The 23,832-nt window shown below is 34.9% G+C and overlaps 1 protein-coding gene across 1 annotated transcript; it reads right to left on the bottom strand.

The window, feature by feature from the left end:
• Window positions 1–12,679: 12,679 nt before the first annotated feature.
• On the bottom strand, window positions 12,680–14,942 carry LOC136208483 ((+)-borneol dehydrogenase 1-like). Its single transcript, XM_065999396.1, has 3 exons — window positions 14,754–14,942; window positions 14,416–14,672; window positions 12,680–13,385 (listed from the first exon to the last, which is right to left on the bottom strand). The coding sequence occupies exons 1-3, from the start codon at window positions 14,795–14,797 to the stop codon at window positions 12,751–12,753; spliced, it is 936 nt and encodes a 311-aa protein (XP_065855468.1). The 5' UTR covers window positions 14,798–14,942; the 3' UTR covers window positions 12,680–12,750.
• Window positions 14,943–23,832: the final 8,890 nt, after the last annotated feature.

Below are 23,832 nucleotides of genomic sequence, written 5' to 3' on the forward strand. Positions count from 1 at the left end.
CTGAGACTATACTTGATCGTCAGGTCATTACTAAGGGGAAGTATTGGCCTAAGCGGGAAATCTTAGTTTAATGGAAAGGTGCCCCAATAGAAGATGCGACTTGGGAAAACGAATGGCGATTCTCCAAATCTTATCTGAACTTCATCCTTGAGGACAAGAATCAATTAAAAGGGGAAGGAATGATGCATACTAGTTGAGCGGGTAAACTGATGGTGCAGATTGTGTCCTGATTGTTTGGGATTCTTAGTGGTCAAATTATTCAAATAAGTTGTTCCTATTTTCTAGTTGGATTTTATTTGTTATCGTTGTTTAGCTGCTATATAAATCCTTTTGTTTTATCATAAGGGATGAATAATAAATCAAAAAACACTCGCTTCTTCTCCAATTTCTTCTCACTTCTCCTGTTTCTTATAATCACAGTCTGTGCTATTAAATTCAGTCCTATCACACAATCAACATCACATTCTTGGAAATCTTCTTGAAGAAGTATTGGGAAAAAAGCAAAAACACAAAAGCAATGAAATACCTAAAGAACTCTAATTCGTCCCCAATCTTCGTTGTGGATGAAATACACATCGGAGCAGACAACTTGATCTTCGAACACAGAAAAAGAACAAATTTCAAGAAGTCTCAAATTTTACGATAATCCAACGGTTGAAACTCCGGGAAAGCCTGAATCTTTGCTAATGGTCGGATGGAGCAAAAATTAGATTTTCTCCTCCCTTTTGTGTTTGTGGCTATGTGTACTTATCCCTAATTTTTCCTCGAAAGGTTTAAGTAAGGGAAAAATAGTGTTTAATCTATTCTCATGGATTAGAAAAGCCCAACAAACAAACAGGTCCTTAAATAGAAATAATGTTCAGTTAGCCCCCTGAACTTGTGCAAAATATAATCAATTGATCACTTGGTTGCAAAAAAGTAAGTTAAATAAGGAAGATGTATTGCACGAGTTTTAAAAAAAGTAAAACGGCTAAAATCGGGGTATGCAGTTCTAATATTAAAAAATACAAGTTTTATAGTTAAGCAAGTAATAACTTCATTTTTAATATATTTTTGAATTATGTAATAACATTCTAAGATGCGTGGAATACATCTTCCACATTTAACTTACTTTTTCATGACCGAGTGATCAATTGATTACATTTTATGCAAGTTCAAGAGGCTAACTGAATATTTTATGCAAGTTGAGGGGGCTATCGGGACACTTTGAAAGTTTAGAGGGCCAATCAACCTTTTTGAACAAGTTGGGGGCAAATGATGTATTAAGCCTTATTTATATATAAAATTTATCATTATACATATATAATTTATTATAATTATAATTATTTGATGCAACTTGTTTGCAAATTTTGCGAGAAGTAAATAAATATTATACCAACATATATACGTGACAATGCTCTACATAATTAACTGTCTCAACTAAATTTTATTTTTATAATAATCTTCTTCAACTTCATCATCATCGTCATCTTCATTCTCCGCTCGCGCTTCATTCTCCTCTAGCCATGATTGTCAAATTTGTTGCGCTGTATCATTCCGCACTGTTAACATGGCTGCCTTACGATTTATATTAAACATATCTGAATCTACCCTTCCTTTAACATTTGGACCATGTTGTATAATTGGTATCCCAAGCATGCACAGTCTTATGAAATTATGTATTTGTATTTAATTTCATAGGCTTTAAATAATATTAAATAATATTTATTCAAATATTATTCACGAGCTTTTATCGAGCCAAGCATCAAGCTGCTATAATTGGTATTTTTAATAATATTTATTCAATATTATTTATTCAATATTATTATTATTGTTGTTGTTATTATTATCTTTAAAGTCTAATATTATTTTTTTAAGTTAAGTTAAGTTCAGTTAATTTAATTTAATTTCACTAAAAAAACATGGCGTAATTCCATTTTGGGATAATTCATATGGTAAGCATTTTGCTAATCACCAAATTTCACAGGCTCCTGGCGGCGTTGGTCGTAGGAGACCAGTAGAGAACATGGTTGAGATTCCACCACCCCTTTCTTTTTGCGTTATAGCCTCCGGGGGTCGACTAGTCAATGCTCCTTCAGCCAAGTCAGTAACTCGAAATGTTGCTCAGTTGGAAGATGTGTTTGTGCAATATGTGCAACCTTCTATAACGTTCTTGAGTAACCTGAAATGGAGGTAAGAGTAGGTCAAAGAGAGGTCGGCGTCCAGGGAACGTGCTCCGATGCTTAAATTAGCAAAGTTTGAAGAGAGGTAGAAAACAATAGACATATTGGTAGTTAATGATGTTTACATGCCTCTTATGGATTACTCGTCTTATCCATATATAGTAGTTGTCAGGGTAACTATCGTAATCATGAGAATGTACCCTAATGACTCATTGGACATGTGTCGGCCTTGAGTTGGCTTCGCAATCTTACCGCAATAACGTCAGGTGGTGCACCCTGCCATATAACAAGCGAGCTGTCATGTGTTCTGATTTCATCAGGCCTAAGACCTTCGGGTCATTATGGTGTCAACGTCGCGCTCTGTCACATATCCATTGTCCTTTGCATAACCATTTCTCATGATCCAACGCCTCTCTTTTCTTTGTCGTACGAATACTGGAATGGACGTGGATATTAATCAACGTGGTTGGAAGGTATCGTTCGAATCTTTAGAGAATATTTTTTTTTCAGATTGGACAGTTCATGTGAGCTTTCATGATGTGATATGTACAAGTACGAATTGATTGGTAACATATATTGTTGGAAAAATACATTAAAATTTCTCATTATTTGGCGGTTTTGAGCTGGCTAGCTTCATTAAATTGACTCATATCAACATTTATGACAAGATGGAAATTAAAACCACCAAACAGCCCCAACATAAATGAACCAACCAATGGAGTTCCATACAAGGATGAAATAAATACTCCTCATTGAACTAGCAAAAAGATTAACAACACTAAACCCACCATCAGCAATAAGATTAAGACCACTAACATGATTAGCATCATCACTAGCAAGATAAAGTATAACTTTAGCAATATCTTATGTGTTGGAACTAGAATATAAAAACAGCAGGAGACCGAACAAAAATTAAATGGGCAGAGTCGTGGACAATGTCGCTTTCTTTAAGACGTTCACAGAACTGCCGGAAAATTGCAAGTAGTATAAACTTCGGTCGCCTCCAGGATAAAACAGCCATCTGTAATACGAAATTGTATTGCAACCGTACAATTTCGTTTCTGCCTACACTCTCAGTTTGCTCAGTTTCGAAATATAGAATGAATGAAAAGTAATGTGTAGAAAACCAGTCTATCTCACACCTATTTATACTAAGAAAAAGAGCTGTTGAGCTCTGATTCAGTGGAGAAGAAGGTGGGAGGAAAATCAGGAAGGTGGAAGAGACTGGGTTTGTGAGAGAGACACGTTCAGAAAAAGAGAAGTTAAAAAACGTTCAGAAAAGACTAATTCAGAGTATAAAAATAATAAAAAAAATATTATTAGTTTTTTCAATAAAAATTATAGATTTTACACCACACCAACCCAACCCGGCCCGCCCCGGTTCGGACGGACGACGGCGGCGTGCGCGCGCGTGTGGTGGTCAACCAAGGAGGTAGGTCCTCACCCTTTCATAAAAGTGGGTACCCCTTGGGGCACACCCCAAGCATGTGAGGACCTCCTTAATAAGTATCTCCACCAAGTGCTTTGAAAGCAATGTGGGATACTTTCCATCTTAAAAATCAAATGTATGGGCTCTTTTCACAAATTAAAATTGGGCCAAGCCCAACAATCCCCCACTAGAATTTTTGAAAAACGTTTTACTGAGCAGTTACATAAGGTCAGACATAAACAAATGTATCTTTCGATTTGAACCTTTGCGTAGTGAGTATAGTTCAGATTTTACTAGAGTGACTCGTAGTCTTGAACTTTATCTCTGACATTATATCACGCCATAACCTTTTCAGAGTGTAGTTCTAGTAGCTCGTGCGTTTATGGCCATGCACGTCTATCCCGGTTTAATGAATGCTCTAGAGTTTTGCCCTAAACTCATAGGAAGCGGCCTCACTTCCACATTCATATAGGCGAGTCTATCAAAAGTACTCATGTAGCTATGTACTTCACTCCAAATAGAGTATAGACTTCATTAAGAGTTTCTATTATCTCAATCTCACATCGCTTCAGGATATTCATGCTTCAAATTGCATGATCTGACACATATTACATCACAATTTGTTATTACCATTGAATATTTTTCTTGGGATCTCCAGTCTATAGGTTGGGTTAGCATTGTGCGTAAATCATCACTGTAGGGGAATAAGTCCCATACTCTTTGCCGTATTCTGGACTTTCTCTCTAGCTAATCCTTTCATCAAAGGATCAGCCTCTGAGCGTATATGATCCACTCTAACAGCTCCTTTAGTGAGTAGCTCTCTCACAGTGATGTGCTTACGACGTATCTTTCGTTTCTTATCGTTGTAATAACGATTCTGAATCTTAGCAATAGCCGCGGTACTATCGCAGTGGATCAATACAGCTGGAATCGGTTTTTCCCATAGGGGAATCTCAGCTAACAGACTTCTCAACCAACCTGCTTCTTCACTAGCCACAGCTAGTGCAATCAGTTCTGATTCCATGATTGATTGAACTAGAATAGTCTGTTTCTTAGACTTCCATGAAACATCACCACCAGCTATATTGAAAATATAGCCACTAGTAGCCTTGGAATCATCTGATAAGGTATTCTAGTCAGCATCAATGTATCCTTCAAGGACTGCTGGAAATCTTTGATAATGTAATCCAAGTTTCATGGTTCTTTTAAGGTATCTCATGACCCTTTCTATATCATTCCAATGCTCCACACTAGGTCTACTAGTAAATCTGCATAGCAATCCTACGACATACGCGATGTCGGGTGTAGTACAATCAGTGGCATAACGAAGGCTGCCAATTAAGCTAGCATATTCTGATTGTCTTACACTGTCTCCAGTGTTCTTAAAAAGTTTTATACTAGGGTCATAATGTTTACATGCACGTTTACAATCAAAGTAGTTATATTTCTTTAGAATCTTCTCAATGTAGTGAGATTGATCTAAAGAAATTCCAGTTTCAGACCTAGTTATCTTTATGCCAAGAATGACGTTTGCTTCTCCTAGATCTTTCATGTCAAAGTTTTCACATAACATTGACTTAACAGAATTCACAACATGAATATTAGATCCAAAAATAAGCAAGTCATCAACATATAAGCATATAATGGTGCAAAGACCATTTTCATATTTGTAGTAGATGCATTTATCACTTTCATTCACCTTAAAGCCATTTGAAATAATCAGGCTATCAAATTTTGCATGCCATTGCTTAGGTGCTTGTTTTAGCCCATATAAAGACTTATCTAACTTACATACCTTATGGGCTTGATAAAAAACTACAAAGCCCCTAGGTTGATCCATATAAACCTCTTCTTCTAATTCACCATTCAAAAACGCAGTTTTAACATCCATTTGGTGCACCACTAGATTGTGCACAGAAGCAATAGCAATCAAAACACGTATTGACGTAATCCTAGTAATAGGTGAATAAGTATCAAAGAAATCAACATTTTCTCTTTGTCTAAAGCCTTTAGCTACAAGGCGAGCTTTATACTTATCTACTGAACCATCAGGTTTCAGTTTCTTTTTAAGGATCCATTTACAACCTATTGGTTTACAACCTGGTGGTAAGTCTACTAAGTGCCAAGTTTGGTTTGACTCAAGTGAGTCCATTTCATCATTAATGGCTTCTTACCATAGATCAGCATCTAAGGAGGTTAAGGCTTCATGTAAACTAAGTGGATCCTCTTCTACTATGAAAGCATAAAAGTCAGAACCAAAGTCTATGGATAATCTAGGTCTCTTACTTCTCCTAGGTTCAGACTCCACACTCTCATTTTGCACTATAGGTCTAACAGTAGGCATGCTACTAGATGATGCACGCCCACTATTTCTCAATTTAAAAGGAAATCTATCTTCATAAAAGTCAGCATCATTTGACTCCAAGATAACATGTGCATTCAAATCATAGAACCTATATACTTTGCTATTCACAACATATCCAATAAACACACATTCATAAGCCCTACTAGCAAGTTTGACTCTCTTTGGGTTAGGAATCCTAACATAAGCCAAACAACCCCAAGTTCTAAAATATGATAGGCTAGGTGTTTTATTTTTCAAGATCTCATAAGGAGAGATTTTGCTTCTTGATTTAGGGACCCTATTTAGCACATAGCAAACAGTCAAAAGGATTTCTCCCCACCAATGTGAGGCAGCACCTGAACTAAGCATAATAGCTACTACAGATTCGGTAAGTGTCCTATTTTTCCTTTCAGCCTTTCCATTCATTTCTGGTGAATAAGGTGTTGTGGTTTCATGTATAATGCCATGTGATTTATAAAAATCAATAAACATGCTAGAACCATATTCTGTGCCTCTATCACTACGAAGTCTCTTGACTTTCCTATTGTATTGATTTTCTATTTCAACTATGAACAGCTTAAACATGTCAAATGCTTCACTTTTATTTTTCATCAAATAAACAAAAGTAAAGTTAGAACAATCATCAATAAAGGTTATAAAATACCGTTTGTCATTTCTAGTCAACTTTCCATCTAATTCACATATATCAGAATGAATTAAATCTAGAGGTTCAGAATCCCTAACAACAGATTTATGAGGTGTTTTTGTGATTTTTGCCTGACTACAATAATCACATTTAAGAAACTCATTTAAATTCAATTTTGGAATTAATCCTAAGGTACTCATGTTCTTAATGATACGCTTATTAACATGACAAAAACAAGCATGCCAAGCATTAAAAGTACACAAGCAGTAAACAGAAGCATTCACTTATTAATCTCAACATTCAATTTAAACATGCCTTCAGTTGCATAACCTTTTCCTACAAACACATTGTTCTTAGTCAAAGTAAATAAATCTGCTCCTATAGTCTGAGTGAAACCAGCCTTGTTGAGAAGATAGCCCGAAACCAAATGTTTCCTCATTTCTGGAGTGTGCATCACATCCTTCAAAGTTAAGGTTTTTCTAGATGTGAAGTTCAATTCCACATTACCAATTCCAGCAACAATAGTGGTATGAGAATCACCCAACAGCACTTTCTTATCTTCGGTCACAACAGTGTATGTTTTGAACATATTTCTATCATAGCAAACATGGCGGGAAGCACCAGTGTCCACCCACCACCCATCTGATCCACCTATGAGGTTGATCTCAGAAATCATAGCAACAAAATTATGTTGCTCTTCAGTCAGGTTAACACTAGGAGTAGTGTTTGGCTTGTTCCTGCACTTTCGTGCCATATGACCTGGTTTCCCACAATTAAAGCATAGGAAAGCAGCATCATTTCTAGGTGGCTGTTGATGTGACCTATTTTGGTTCCTTTGAAGGTTCCAATTCAAATTAACTCGGGTGTTGTGATTTTGGATTGGTTTGCGGTTCTGATTCTTAAAATTTTTTTGAGTAGGTTTCAGAACCGCAGTGGATCTTTTAGTGTTATTAGAAACAATAAGCACTTCTTCTTTTAAATCTTGTTTTCGAGCTTCCTCCTCAATTCAGAGACGTATAATCAGACTTTCCATCGAAAATTCTTTTGTTTTGTGCCTCAAAACATTTTTAAAATCTTTCCACGAAGGAGGCAATTTGTCAATAATGACAGCAACTTGAAATTGATCATTTAGAGGCATACCTTCTGAAATGATTTCATGTGCTATTTTTTGCAATTCATGAGATTGAAACTCCACTGATTTGTCATCCGTCATCTGAAATTTGATGTAGCGGCTGGCAACATATTTTTTCGACCTAGCCTCATCTGTGTCATATTTCCTCTGCAGAGCTTCCCAAATTTCTTTGACAGTTTTTTCTTCAGCAGTGTAATAATCATACATGTCATTTGTTAACCCATTTACGATATACTTTTTGCACAGAAAGTCTGTCTCTGTCCATTTTTCAGCAGCACGAATATCAGCACGAACATTTGCCTCATCACCATCTTCAGGAACAACCGGTTTTTCAGAAGTCAGAACAGAAGCTACCTTCTTTGTTGTGAGGTAGAACAACATCTTCTGTCTCCATCTTCGGAAGTGAGCTCCTTCAAACCGGAATGGTTTGTTGATTTTAGCAACTCCATTTGATTGTTCCGTAGCCATCACAGCAGTAATTGAACCGTCTTAAAATTGTTGGAACTGGAATATAAAAACAACAGGAGACCGAACAAAAATTAAATGGGCAGAGTCGCGGACAATGTCGCTTTCTTTAAGACGTTCGCGGAACTGCCAGAAAATTACAAGCAGTATGAACTCCAGTCGTCTCCAGGATAAAACAGCCCTCTATAATACGAAATTGTATTGCAACCCTACAATTTCGTTTCTTCCTACACTCTCAGTTTGCTCAGTTTCGAAATATAAAATGAATGAAAAGTAATGTGTAGAAAATCAGTCTATCTCACACCTATTTATACTAAGAAAAAGAGCTGTTGAGCTCTGATTTAGTGGAGAAGAAGGTGGGAGGAAAATCAGGAAGGTGGAGGAGACTGGGTTTGTGAGAGAGACACGTTTAAAAAAAGAGACGTTAAAAACGTTTAGAAAAGACTAATTCAGAGTATTTAATTAAATAAAAATTAAATACAAAATTAATAAAAAAAATATTATTAGTTTTTTCAATAAAAAATTATAGATTTTACACCAACTCAACCCAGCCCGCCCCGGTTCGGAAGGCGGCGGCGCGTGCGGTGGTCAACCAATGAGGTAGGTCCCCACCCTTTCACAAAAGTGGGTACCTCTTGGGGCACACCCCAAGCATGTAAGGACCTCCTTAATAAGTATCTCCACCAAGTGCTTTGAAAGCAATGTGGGATACTTTCTATCTTAAAAATCAAATGTATGGGCTCTTTTCACAAATTAAAATTAGGCCAAGCCCAACATTATGTCTTCAAAATCTGTCCCTTGAGATTAGTACTTGAACTTGAAGCAAAATCTGCTATACATTTGAAGGGTTGAGGGACATTTGTTCCATTTATAGGGGTTACAATTCCAAAAGGTGAAACACAATTAACTCTAAGAACTTAATTTCAGTATCAGTAATTCCAGTTCAGTTCAGTAGATTTCAGGCCAGTTAAGTTTAGTTTTAGTTCAAAAATTTATCATTATTTATTATAATTATAATAACTTAGGCATAATACATACACAGTCCCCTGAACTTGTCCCTTTTTTTCATTTTACCCTCTAAACTTAAGGGACAATCTATTGACCCCTAAACTTCCAAAAAGCCACCCAATTTACCCCTCCTCTCTGACGTGGCGCTGACGTGGCAAAATACAAAGCTACAATAATCCAAGTGCCACGTCGGAGAGAATGGATAAATTGAGTGGTTTTTTGGAAGTTTAAGGGGTCAATAGGTTGTCCCTTAAGTTTAGGGGATAGAATGAAAAAAAAGGATAAGTTCAGGGGGCTGCGTATGTATTTAGCCAATAATTTATATATAATTTATAATTTAGTATTATTTATATATAATTCATAATTTATTATGTATATAATTTTTCATTTTTTATTATAATTATAATTTTTTATATATTATATAAGGTAAATAATTTACTAGTCCCCTAATTTTTAACTAACACACTGTTTAGTCCCCCTAATTTGAAAAACACATTTTAAGGTCTCTATTTTTTTCCAATATTAACCATGTGGTCCTTTTGTCTATTTTTTTTAGATTTTTAACCGAACATATCTTAGTTTTTACGACAGTCACAGTACAATACAAGTTGACCATGTTACTCTATTATTTTTTTTTTTTTTTTTGACAACCAAAGAAGCATATATTAAGAATCAAGAAGAAGCATATTACAAATAAAATCAGGGGGTACAGAAAACCACTCACCCCGATGTAAAGGTAAAATACTACTTCTAGCTAACAAATGAGCAACAGAGTTTGCAGAACGACAGACAAAACGAATAGAGCAATTAAAAGACTCGTTCAATGAAAAATGACAATCATTGGCTAAGGCGTTAAAAGGAGATGAAACCTCTAATGGGCGAGCCATAGACTGTACCACGATCAAAGAATCTGATTCAATGATTACATCCTTCCAATTCGCGGTCTTTGATCCAACTAAGAGCTTCACGGACCGATAGGGCTTCAATGAACGATGCATCTTGATAATTCTGCAAGATTCCATTTTTAGCCGCAACAAAACGGCCCGACTCATCCCGAACAATACACCCAAACCTAGCCACATTCTCGTCCGCGAATGACGCACCATCCACATTCAATTTTAGGAAGCCTGTTGGAGGACACTGCCACACCGTCAGGCTTGGCACAGTTGGACTGCCTGAAGAAGAAACAGACGCCTGCGCTTTCTTCCAGGCCTGTAAAAAGGAGCCGGCCGAATGCTATAGGATCGAGACTTGTGAACCCTTCCGATTCCACACCATGTTATTTCTATAACACCAAATGATCCACCATAACACGGCTACAAGCTCAACAAGCTCCACTGGTTTAGAGAAGATCCAGCCCCAATAATAAAAAATGTTATGAAATTGGGTTCCCACATCCCCAATAGGCGAAATAGTCCAAATAGCTCGAGCCATAGTACATTTGAGAAAAATATGATACGAATCTTCCACCGCCCCATGACAGAGCTCGCATAAATCTGAGATAGGAACCCTTCGGGCTTTCAGCATGACTTTAGAAGGAAAACAGTTAGCAAGAACCCGCCAAAGAAGGTTCTTAACTTTAGGGGGCACTTTAAGATTCCAAACTGGAGAATCAATGAACCAATTTGTTCCAAATCCAGACATAAGCTTTCGATACCCACTTTTAACTGTATAGATGCCCCGACGGTCATCCTTCCAATACCACACATCATGATCAACCCGATTAGATAAGGGGATACAAGTCTATTATTTTATATATGTATGTTTATGCTAAATATAACTGTTACAAGTCTAAAAAAACTAGACAAAATGACCAAAGGTTAATATTGGCAAAAGTTATGGACCTTATAATGTGTTTTTCAAAATAGGAGGACTAAATAGTTTGTTAGGTAAAAAGTAGGGGACTAATAAATTATTTACCCAATAATATATATATATATATATATATATATATATATATATATATTATTTATTATAATTATACTTATTTATATATAATATTTATCATTATACATATATAATTTATTATAATTATAATTATTTGATGCAACTTGTTTGCAAATTTTGCGAGAAGTAAATAAATAGTATACCAACATATGTACGTGACAATGCTCTACATAATCAACTGTCTCAACTACATTTTGATTTTTATCATCATCTTCTTCAACTTCATCATCATCGTCATCTACATTCTCCGTCACACTTCATTCTCTGCTAGCCATGATTGCCAAATTTGTTGCGCTATATATCATTCCGCACTATTAACATGGCGGCTTTACGGTTTATATTAAACACATATGAATCTACAACCATGTTGTATAATTGGTATCCCAATCATGAAAAGTCTTATGAAACCATGTATTTGTATTTAATTTCATAGGTTTTAAATAATATATATATATATATATATATATATATATATATATAATATTAAATAATATTTATTCAATATTATTCACGAGCTTTTATCGAGCCAAACACCGAGTTGCTACCATTGGTAACTTTAATAATATTTATTCAATATCATTATTATTATTATTGTTGTTGTTATTATTGTTTTTATTATCTTTAAAGTCTAATATTATAATTATTGTTAAGTTAAGTTTAGTTCAATAGCATTCAATTCAGTTCAGTAAATTTAATTTCACTAAAAAAAATATGGCGTAATTCCATTTTGGGATAATTCATATGGTAAGCATTTTGCTAATCACCAAATTTCACAGGCTCCTGGCCGCGTTGGTCATAGGAGACCAGTAGAGAACATGGTTGAGATTCCACCACCCCATTCTTTTTGAGTTATAGCGTAGGGGTCGACTGGTCGATGCTCCTTCAGCCAAGTCTGGAAATGTTGCTCAGTTGGAAGATGTGTTCGTCCACGCTCACCGCACCAATGATGTTGTGCAATATGTGCAGCCTTCTAGAATATCCTTGAGTAAATAAACTGGAAGTAACAATATGTCAGAGAGGGGTCGTCGTTCAGGGAACCTGCTCAGATGTTTAAATTAGCAAAGTTTGAGGAGAGGTAGAAGACACTATACATATTAGCAGTTAGTGATGTTTACATATATAGTAGCTGTTAGGGCTAACTATTGTAATCCTAATAACGTACCCTAATGACTAACTGGACAGGTGTCGGTCTTCAGTTGGCTTTGCAATCTTCAGACTGTAATGATGTTAGGTGGTGCACCCTGCAATATAGCAAGCATGTTGTTAGGTGTTCTCGTTTTATCGGTCCTAAGCCCTATTATGGTGTAAGCGGCGCGCTCAGTCACGTATCCACTGTCCTTTGCATAACCATTTCTCATTATATAACGACTCTCCTTTCTTTGTCGTACGAATACTGAGAATGATGTGGATATCAATCAACGTGCTTGACAGGTATCGTCCGAATTTTTAGGCAATATTCCTTGTTTCAAATCGGACAGTTTCTATGACTCTTCGTGATGTGATATGTACAAGTATGAATTGATTGGTAACATATATTGTAGGAAAAAAACATTAAAATTTCTCATTATTGGGCGGTTTTGAGCTGCCTAGCTTCATTACATTGACTCATATCAACATTTATGACAAGATGGAAATTAAAACCACCAAACAACCCAACATAAATGAAGCAATTATTGGAGTTCCATACAACTTAACAAACCCTTGGATGAAATAAATACTCCTCATCGTAGTAGCAAAAAGATTAACAAAACTAGGATTAACAACACTAAACCCTCCATCAACAACAAGATTAACACCACTAACATGATTAGCTTCATCACTAGCTAGATAAAGAGCAGCTTTAGCAATATCTTCTGTCTTCAAAATCTGTCCCTTGAGATTACCAGTAGAACTCAAGGCAAAATCTGCTATATGTTTAAAGGGTTTAGGGGGATTTGTTCCACCTAAAGGGGTTACAATTCCAAAAGGTGAAATGCAATTAACCCTAATTCCATTTGGGGATAATTCTGATGCTAAGCTTTTGGATAATCCCCAAATTCCATGTTTAGTGAGTGCATATGATTGAGTTGCGAGTCCTCCTATTTCTGTGCAAGCACTTGCTGTGAATAATATGCAGCCTTTGTGCTGTGGAATCATGACTCTTGCTGCATGTTTGGCTCCGAGGATTGCACCAATTAAGTTTATGCTTATTAGGCGATCTAAGTCTGATTTTTTGCTCTCTATGAACTTTGTGAATGGTCGATCCACTATTCCTGCATTTAGTTTAGGATTGATTTCATGTCAATTTAATTCTAACAACTTTCCAAACAGAGCAAAAGTTTCGTTTTTCTCGATAAACTTATTTGGAAGTTTTTTTTGACATTAAATAACAGTTCAAATAACTATCAAACCAGCTAGTTCAAATTTGCAGGTAAAAGTTTACAAGTAGGAGTTATGTGTTTTGTGAAATTTGCGGTTTAAAGAATATGTGAGTCAATTTTTAACTAAATAATAATTATGGTTCAGTTAATTTGTAAAATCAGACCTCGTACGTTTGGGAATTTGCAGAGTCAATCTTTGGTAGAAACTTAGTTTTTAAACCGCACAAAACACCTAACCCCTGTTTGTAAGCTTTTAAATCACTTGACTGTCTTTGCAAATCGGCCAAACCAAAGGAACTGTCCATGTATCTAGAATCTAGAATGTTTGTTGTATTAGTACATGGTACAAAGAACAGTCCAAATACACGAAAATGCTTCGGTTTTTCGAAAACATATAGTCAAATAATAGGTCAAATAACTATTAAATCAGCTGGTTCAAATTTTCCTTTAAGGTAAAAAATTTCTTGCTTGGAAACCTTTGGTATAATATAATTGCAACAAAACTGACTACTGTAACTGTCATAGCTAATAATAATAGCTAATTGTGAGTCTTATTTATCAGAATAGTCTGTATTGTACATATTTCAAGTTCGGAAAACTATTGTAGTGAAACTCTTAGTCTAATGATCGAGAATTTACTAATGACTTGGAAAGTCATAGGATAAAATCACATAGAGTCGTGTGGATTTTTTTTTTTTTGTTATTTAAAGTAAGCGTATTTGCGCAAATTTTAAAAAAAAAAGTTTAGAGGGCTATTAGGACTCAAGAGTGTGATAATGCTAAAAGTTATCTTCAGACGGAATGTAACCTTTTGGCAATAATTTTTTGGATAGAGACAAACACGACATACTAGTTGACTCGTGTCAATACTGTTAAACAAGAGTTGACTCTTGTTAACCGTGTCAAAAATTATCACTCTTACCTGCATTGTTGTACATAATGTCTAGCTTCCCATACTTGATAACTGTTTGATCTACGAGACTGCTGATTTCTTCTTCTTTGCTAACATCACAGCGGATGTAAATGGCGTTTTGGCCGAGCTTTTGCGCAAGGGCACGGCCAAGGGTGTCTTGAATATCCGCAATAACAACTTTGGCTCCATTTTCGTGGAAAAGTTGAACCGTGCTGGCTCCTATCCCGCTTGCTCCCCCGGTTATAATTGCCACTTTTCCTGCTAACCTGAAATTGAAAGAAACTAGTTGAAATTGAAAGAAACATGAATAAAACTAGAATATTAAGTTTTTTAAATTAGTAGATTACCTTTGTTCAGGCGTTACAAGGATAGGAATAGTCTCCTTTTCCATAAGTATACTTCTTTGAAGATCCAAACAAGAGAATTCTAAGTTTTGTGCTTCTCTTTAATGGGAATTTATAGTTATAAAAATTAGAACAAGTAGAAAATGGACGGTGAAAGGGTTCACTTTCTCCTTTAATGGCCATTTATTCTTTGTAACAAAAAAGATGACACTCAAATTTGTCTTTGGATACGTGAATCACTAAGGAGCTTTAGGCAAAAAAAAAAAAAAAAAAAAGACATAATTGCCAGGACACGTGTTCTAATTACAAGACCGAATTCCAAAGATACACTCTTAATCTCTAAGAAGCACCGTAATTTAAGGTAAAGAGGTGACATGCACAAAAGCATCAGTAAAAGCTAATCACATGTCAACACGTGGAAAGCTAAAGAAGCACAAGGTACATAATCACATATGTCTTCACTTTACTTTCAAGTCTTACTTGCTCTTTTCTTAGTAAAATACTGACTCAAAGAAGGGACATCGTACACCGGTCCCCTTCCGACTATTTGTTGATTCTCCTCAGGCTACTACAAATCAGCCTATATCCATTCTACAAATTGAAGGACATCATATATATTTCGTCTTAGCGTACAAAATGATGAAATTTATCCCCTAATATTTCTAGCAATTTTAAGTTTACCCTTACCAAACAAATTGAATGTGTTGGTTTGTGCACTATTTGACTGTTATATCAGATCTTTCAACCATGTTTGTTGATAAACTTAAATAGTTTTGTACACGTTTACAAGTTGTTTGTGATATTTATACGCCGCACCATAGGTGCGGGGGTGATAGCCTCACGCCATCACCTATGTGAGGGCGTGATAGCCTCACACATGTCCCCTATTTTTATTTTTATTTTTAATTAAATTTAATTTTGTTTAAATTTTAATTATTGTTATTTTTATTTTACTAGTTTTTGACCCGTGCGATGCACGGATTCATCTTAATATATAAATATTAACAAAAATATAATTAATAATTACAATTAATGATATAAAAAAGGAGGAAGTGACACCTCAGCTCCATCGTTACTGTTTTATATTATATATAGATATGCAAAGAAATAGAGAGATTTTAGGGACTAATTTAAATTATGTAGAACTTTTAGATATAGATATGCAGAGAATTAGAGAGATTTTAGAGATTAATTTAAATTCTGTAGAACTCTTAGATATAGTACGGATAAAATAATCTTTTTATAAATAAATATAATAATATAACTAAAGTTAATATATTATATTTTTTATTAGTAAAAAAGGAGGAAGTGACACCTCAGCTCCATCGTTACTGTTTTATATTATATATAGAATAGAGATATGCAGAGAATTAGAGGGATTTTAGGGATTAATTTAAATTATGTAGAACTTTTAGATATAGATATACGGAAAATTAGAGAGATTTTAGGGATTAATTTAAATTATGTAGAACTTTTAGATATAGATATGCAGAGAATTAGAGAGATTTTAGGGATTAATTTAAATTCTGTAGAACTCTTAGATATAGTACAGATAAAATAATCTTTTCATAAATAAATATAATAATATAACTCAAGTTAATATATTATATTTTTTATCAGTAAAAAAGGAGGGAGTGACACCTCAGCTCCATCGTTACTGTTTTATATTATATATAGATATGTAGAGAATTAGAGAGATTTTAGGGATTAATTTAAATTCTGTAGAACTCTTAGATATAATACGGATAAAATAATCTTTTTATAAATAAATATAATAATATAACTGAAGTTAATATATTATATTTTTTATCAGTAAAAAAGGAGGAAGTGACACATCAGCTCCATCGTTACTGTTTTATATAGAATATAGATATGCAGAGAATTAGGGGAATTTTAAAGATTAATTTAAATTATGTAGAACTTTTAGATATAGATATGCAGGGAATTAGAGATATTTTAGGGATTAATTTAAATTATATATAACTTTTAGATATAGATATGCAGAGAATTAGAGAGATTTTAGGGATTAATTTAAATTATGTAGATCTCTTAGATATAGTACATATAAAATAATCTTTTTATAAATAAATATAATAATATAACTAAAGTTAATATATTATATTTTTTATCAGTAAAAAAGGAGGAAGTGACACCTCAGCTCCATCGTTACTGTTTTATATTATATATAGATATGCAGAGAATTAGAGAGATTTTAGGGAGTAATTTTAATTATGTAGAACTTTTAGATATAGATATGGAGGGAATTAGAGATATTTTAGGGATTAATTTAAATTATGTATAACTTTTAGATATAGATATGCAGAGAATTAGAGAGATTTTAGGGATTAATTTAAATTATGTAGATCTCTTAGATATATTACAGATAAAATAATCTTTTTACAAATAAATATAATAATATAACTAAAGTTAATATATTATATTTTATATTATATTTTTTATCAGTAAAAAAGGAGGAAGTGACACCTCAGCTCCATCGTTACTGTTTTATATTATATATAGATTAATTTGATTATAATTTTATTTTTGTTAAATTTGTATGTTGTAAATTTTATTTTGTTTAATTATAGTTAAATTTAGTTGTTGTAAATTTTATTTTGTTTAGTTTAGTTTTGTTAAATTTGTATGTTGTAAATTTTATTTTGTTAATTATAGGTAAATTTAGTTGTTGTAAATTTTTTTTGTTTCATTTAATTTAGTTTAAATTTTTATGTTGTAAATTTGATAATGTTAATTATAGGTAAATTTATTTGTTGTAAATTTTATTTTGTTTAATTTAAGTTTGTTTAAATTTTTATGTTGTAAATTTTATAATGTTAATTATAGGTAAGTTTAGTTGTTGTAAATTTTATTTTGTTTAATTTAATTTAGTTTAAATTTTTATTTTGTAAATTGTATAATGTTAATTATAGGTAAATTTAGTTGTTGTAAATTTTATTAATTTAATTTAGTTTAAATTTTTATGTGTAGACGGAGCGGAAGACTGTGGCGGGAAAATCTATCTCGTCAGCAGCTAGGCATCTAGATATGGAGGAGGATGAGGATACACCACGTCATACGATACGGCGTGGTATTGATGTATCGGGACGTAGACGGAGAGGGATTGGAACGCAGCAGGTGCGGACGACTTCGATAGAGCAGGCTGTGTTGGACAGTCCGAGTTTGGGGGGGGAGGAGGCGGATGATTTGGGAGACCGAGATCCTCGTCTTCACCTTGTGGATGAGTATTTTCAAGAGAAAGCCGAGGCACAGCGACGACCGGGATCTGATGGTAATGATGATGTGCAGCCGACCCAGGGCTCGAGCACACAGCGCAGGGATGGTCGCTGCTAGTACATGTATTATTTATAGTTTTAGTATTATTTAGTATAGTATTATTTAAAATTTTAGTATTATTTATAGTATAATATTGTAGTATAATATTATTTATAATTTTAGTATTATTTAAAATTGGGTGTTGTTATTTCCATCCCCAATTTTCCACCCTTAGCCCCCTAAAATGACGAAAATGCCTTTTCAGGTGTTAGGGTGGGAATCAGACTTTTTTTTTTTTGCTTTTCCGACACGCGAGCGTGAGGCAATCACGTCTCACCACGTGGTGCGATGTGATAGCCACACGCACCACCATGTGGTGAGGTGTGATAGCCACACGCCTCACCATATGGTGAGAAGTGAGGCAATCACGCCTCACCATATGGTGAGGCGTGTGGCTATCACGCCTCAACACGTGGTGAGACGTGATTGTCGCACGCCCCACGCTCCTGGTGATTTTTTTTTACAAAAAATACAATTTAAACACATAGCAATCATATAAGTTGATAAATAAATTAAATTAAAATACATAACAATCATATAAGTTGATAAATAAATTAAATTTAAACACCTAATAATAATGTAAGTTGATGAATAAATTAAATTAAAACATGTAGCAATCATATAAGTTGATAAATAAATATTGTCAATTAAAACACATAAATTCATATATATCAATGTAATATATTCCAAGCAGCTCTCTTGTGAGCATAAATATTGTCCAAGTGACGAACACTCGGATCATGATATTTATGCCATTGGACGGGAATGGGAGGGACTGGAAATCCAGTTTTTAAATAAAGATGTATGTAGTGTTCATAACTTCTCAAATGACAAATGACAATCTCTCGCTCCGATGGTCTTCCATCGTCTGAACGCATCAGCAGTATAGTACAACATCCTAATCGTGGCTCAGTAAAAAGGAATATCGCTGCATTCAAAACAGATGCAACAACATATAAGTCATCCGGACTCACCATCCAGTGGGACTCACCACACCCCGCTCCTGTCCATCTAATACGCGTGAGTGCACCATCTACTCGGTTCCAGAAATCTGCTTCTATAAGTGTTCTTACCAGCTTCCACTCCTCTTGATTATTTGTGATGGCATCGGCTAAAACACGAAATCCATATTTACTATCTGATACAACATCTAGGTATCCAGTAATATATGGTACAATGAGTCCCTAGACCCTATGTAAATGCTGGTATCCGCTGATATCCGCATTAAATCCGACTACAAATATGAATATATGAATTTCGTCAGTGATAATATATTTATTTTAAGATGAACTTATTTATTACGAAAATAATAAATACCCAACATCTCATTGTTATGTACAAGGACGATGAGCTTCGGCCTCGACTACGACTACTCCTCAAAGTAGAAGACTGAGCACGACCACGTGCACCCTGACTATACTCCTATGCACTCGAATTGTGCTTCATAGATGAACTCCCCTTTGGTCTATCCCTAACTATATCTTAGACCTCAAGTTCTTTGTAACTGCCTTGATTTGGGTTAATTTGATCATGGATGTAGACAGATATGCTACGCACCATTGCAGGATCTAACTTGTCAACCTTTTCCACAAGAGAGTGAAAAAACAGGTGATCCTCGGTCCCATCGCCAAATAGGGGAGCAGTAGCTGGTATGTCACTCAAACCATCAAAAGTAAGAGTTCTCCAAAATGGATGGATGCGTTCCACACTAACCGGCGTATTCGAATAAATGTGTTTTTTTAATTTCACATGCACAAGGAATATCATAAGTTATGGGCAACACACACCCGCAATCGGTAAACATATCCACACGCAATCCACGCATACACACCATCTCATCATATAGTAGACGCAAACAGTAATGTGAAACATGTAAGTCGAGGTAACTGAAAGAAAATCCGCAGTGAGACACCACAGATCTTCATCTCGAGTCCTCAAGTGAGTATCTGGTTATATACAATAAAACATTACAAAACTAATTTATTACAATTAAAAAGATTAAATTTAATAACAGAAAAAACGTCCTACTTGATCGCATCAATCTCAGCCTCAATGTCTTTGTGCACCTTCGCCCACACTGTATCGTGTGCTCCGGTAGATGAATTCAACAACTGGTTCAACTGTGCATGTGCACTCTCTACTCGACATGTTGATGTGTTTCCTAAGTGCAACATATTATTCGTCCATGCTCGACAGAACTTCTCCTTATGCACTAGCCATGTGGTCTCCACATACTATATCACACGAGGCCATTTGGCAGTAGTATTCTTCATGATTCTCACTGCCTCCTCATATTCGACTACTGTTGGCGCTTCAATTATATTTTTTCATTTGCTATTCTTAAAAATTTCTCCAAAATCCTTCATTTCAATCAATTACCTACTTTATCCTCCATATCTTTATTAATATGCCAATACACAACAAATGATGAATTTCTGGAAAAACCACACTAACCGGTCTCATCAATCCTAACTCTCGGTCAGTAGCAATGGCTGCCGGATGAACATCACCTCCGAGCAAAAGCCTCAATTTTCCTAAAACCCACATATAACTACCCTTAGTCTCATCCTTCATAATTGCATTGGGAATCAAGAAGTTCTTGTTAGAAGGCGTCATTCCAATGATCTCAAAAAATGGTACTTTATACTTGTTTGTTTTATATGTTGAATCTATGACAACAAACAAGTAGTAGGATCGGAACAAGGTGATCGAAGTAGGATGTGCCACAAAGAGGTGAGTCACAACATTGCTATCCGGATCCGCTTGCGTCTAATGTATGTAATCCATATCTATAGCAAGCCGATAAAACTGACTGATTATATCTCGACCCTCAAAACTCCCAGTCCTTATTTTTTTCCTGTAATTATACACATGTTTTTGGGTCGGGTTATCCTCAGAGTGTTTTTCTTTAATCACTGCAAAAATAGCATAAGGCTTTGCTTGAGTTGCACTCATTTGACGCACAATTTTTTTTTTTTTTGAACCGGGACTTAGTCCGTTCATCTGTCGATATCCCTTACGATATACAACCAATCCATGATTATGCTGTCCTCTCTCTCCAGCAACACCATTTACCACCCAACCCCCTAATTCTCCGATTTCTATAACATTCACCTAGAATTTGCAACCACAATATTTGGTTTTCGAATTCCTCCGTATAGCGTCCTCCATATCCCTATCCCTTTGGGTATTCTTTATACCACATGCACTTTTAACCAATATCCATTTTAATTTACCTCCGGTCTTGTGAGAAGCTATAGTTAACTCGAAGCCAAGACGAATCGCCGTCTGTTTTGCCCGTTTAACAGCTTCCTAGTATGTTTTAAATGTCTATAGAGGACAAATTTCCCCACTGTAATCGACACTGTCACCTCCAAAATCTTCTAATGGAACCTGCAAATGTTAACTAACGAACATTAGATTCCATTACGAGCAAATTCGCCAATATTTCGAGTCTATATCCTAAAATTCCTAAAATTCGATTTTCTAGGTACGAGGCATGTGCATATTGCGCCCCACCTAGTGGTAGGGCATGTGAACATTGCGCCCCACCTGTAGGTGGGGTGTATGAACATCACGCCCCACCACTAGGTGGGCGTGATGTTCAAACGTCACGTAACCCGACAGCCACTTTTGTCCAAAAATTTTAAAACGTGCTCAAAAAATTTTAAATGGAAATATACATCGACTTCAACAGATTGGTCGTTCTCGTCTCTTCCCGGGGATGACGGATTGCTCTCCATTACACGTTTAATCAAGGATTTCGAAAAGAATTGAGTTTGAGAGAGTTTAGGGTTTTTCAAATTTATGGTAATGAGCAGTATCGTCTTTTTCTGGAAGCTGATGGTGGGAAATTGGGGCTGGATATAGCAATCCACTTTTTTTATTGATTAAAAAATATTATTTTTAATTCTATTGATTTATAATAAAACGAATTGGCTTCCCAATTAATTATCCTCTTTCCGCATGTTATTTTTGTCTAAGCACTACTCCCTCCTTCTCTTATGGTTCTTTTTCAAGATCTCTGTTTTTGTTTTTTGTTTTTCTTCTTCCATTGTTGTTTGGTGATTCAGATTTCTAGTGCTGAGATAAATTTTTCAGAGTAAATCTTTTTAGGTAAGATTTTTTGGTTTTTTTCTTTTATTTGACTTGAAATTAGGTTTTTTTGGTAATGTAAAGTCCCTAACGTTTTTCTCGGTGAACTGTTTAGTCCCTAATGTTTTTCTCGATGAACTGTTTAGTCTCTGCCGTTAGACTCTCATGAAGATTCTGTTAGTCAATTTGGATTTGCGTTCTTATTTTCCTTTATTTTCCTTTCCTTTAAACTCGAATGCATCTGAAATCAACTTTAAGTGTTCTTTTTCTTGATTTTCTTCTTAATCGTTCAAATTCGTAAGCATTGAGTCTGTTCTTTTTCTTGTTCTCCATACAAATAGCTTCTTCTTCTAAATTGGATTTCCTCTTCTGAAGTTTGAAGGTAAATAGTAAGGGGTAATTTAGTCATTTCCAAAGTCATAAACGGTAAAAAATCTAACAAACAGATGGAGGACTAAACAGTTCACTGAGAAAAAGGTTAGGGACCTTACCATGTGTTTTTAAAAATACAAGGACTAAACAGTGTATTTTGTCAAAATATAAGAACTAATAAATTAATTATCTTTTTTTTTTGTACGCTTTCTGATTTATCCTATCTTGCAGCTGGGACTATTGTTGTATACGTTTGGTTGGTGTTCTTCGATTATCCACATTCTTTGTCAAAATTCTATCTGGTCAATTTGTTATCCTTTTGTTTATTTAATCTGCATTTTTTAGTTCCATTTTGTTTTATTGCTTATAATTCCTTATTTAATTTATTTGTTATGAATTTGCTATTTATTTGTGTATTCTTTCATTAGTACAGAAATGACATTTAGCCACGATTTATTGGTGATGGTTTTAATATAGAATCAATGCTAAAGGTCATTGGAGTCGGTTGTTACCGACTCCAATAACGCCTTATTGGTGACGGTTAAGGCAACTAACCGTCGCCAAATGTCCTACTTATTTAACGCCGGTATTTTTGTGGGTTATTGGCGTCGGTTGTTTCAAATAACTGACGCTAATGACCCTAATTATTGGACTCAGTTGACGTTAAGCCGTGCCAATTAGGGTCATTAGCGTCGGTTTGGCAAGTAATCGACCCCAATTAGGGTCATTGGCGTCGGTTTGGCAAGTAACCGACCCCAATTAAGGGGTCATTGGTCAATTAGGGAGGCCTGATTAAAATGTGGAGGGATTTAATTGACGAAAATAAAAACATACATGGCCAAATTAGAAGTTGAGTAAACAAACAACCTCTCAAAATGTTAACAACTAAATCTGCGAAATATAAGTTATTTACAAAAAAAGGACTAAATTATTTACTATACAGTTACAAACAACTTGCAAATGTGTACGAAATTGTTTAAGTTTATCAATAAATTTAGTTGAAAGATCTGATATAACAGTCAAATAATGGACAAACTAGCATAATCAATTTGTTTGGTAAGGGTAAAATTAAAATTGATAGACATATTACGGGATAACTTTCATCATTTGTACGCTAAGATGAAATATATATGATGTCCTTCAATCTTCAAAATAGATTAGATAGGTTAATCTGTAGTCACCTGACGAGAATCAACAAACAGTCAGAAAGGGCTGGTATACGGCATGTCCTTTCTTTGATGCTTAAGTTAGTATTTTACTAAAAAAAAAAGAGCAAGAGTTG

This window comes from Euphorbia lathyris, chromosome 10 (assembly GCF_963576675.1).
Source record: "Euphorbia lathyris chromosome 10, ddEupLath1.1, whole genome shotgun sequence".
Classification (NCBI taxonomy): Eukaryota; Viridiplantae; Streptophyta; class Magnoliopsida; order Malpighiales; family Euphorbiaceae; genus Euphorbia; species Euphorbia lathyris.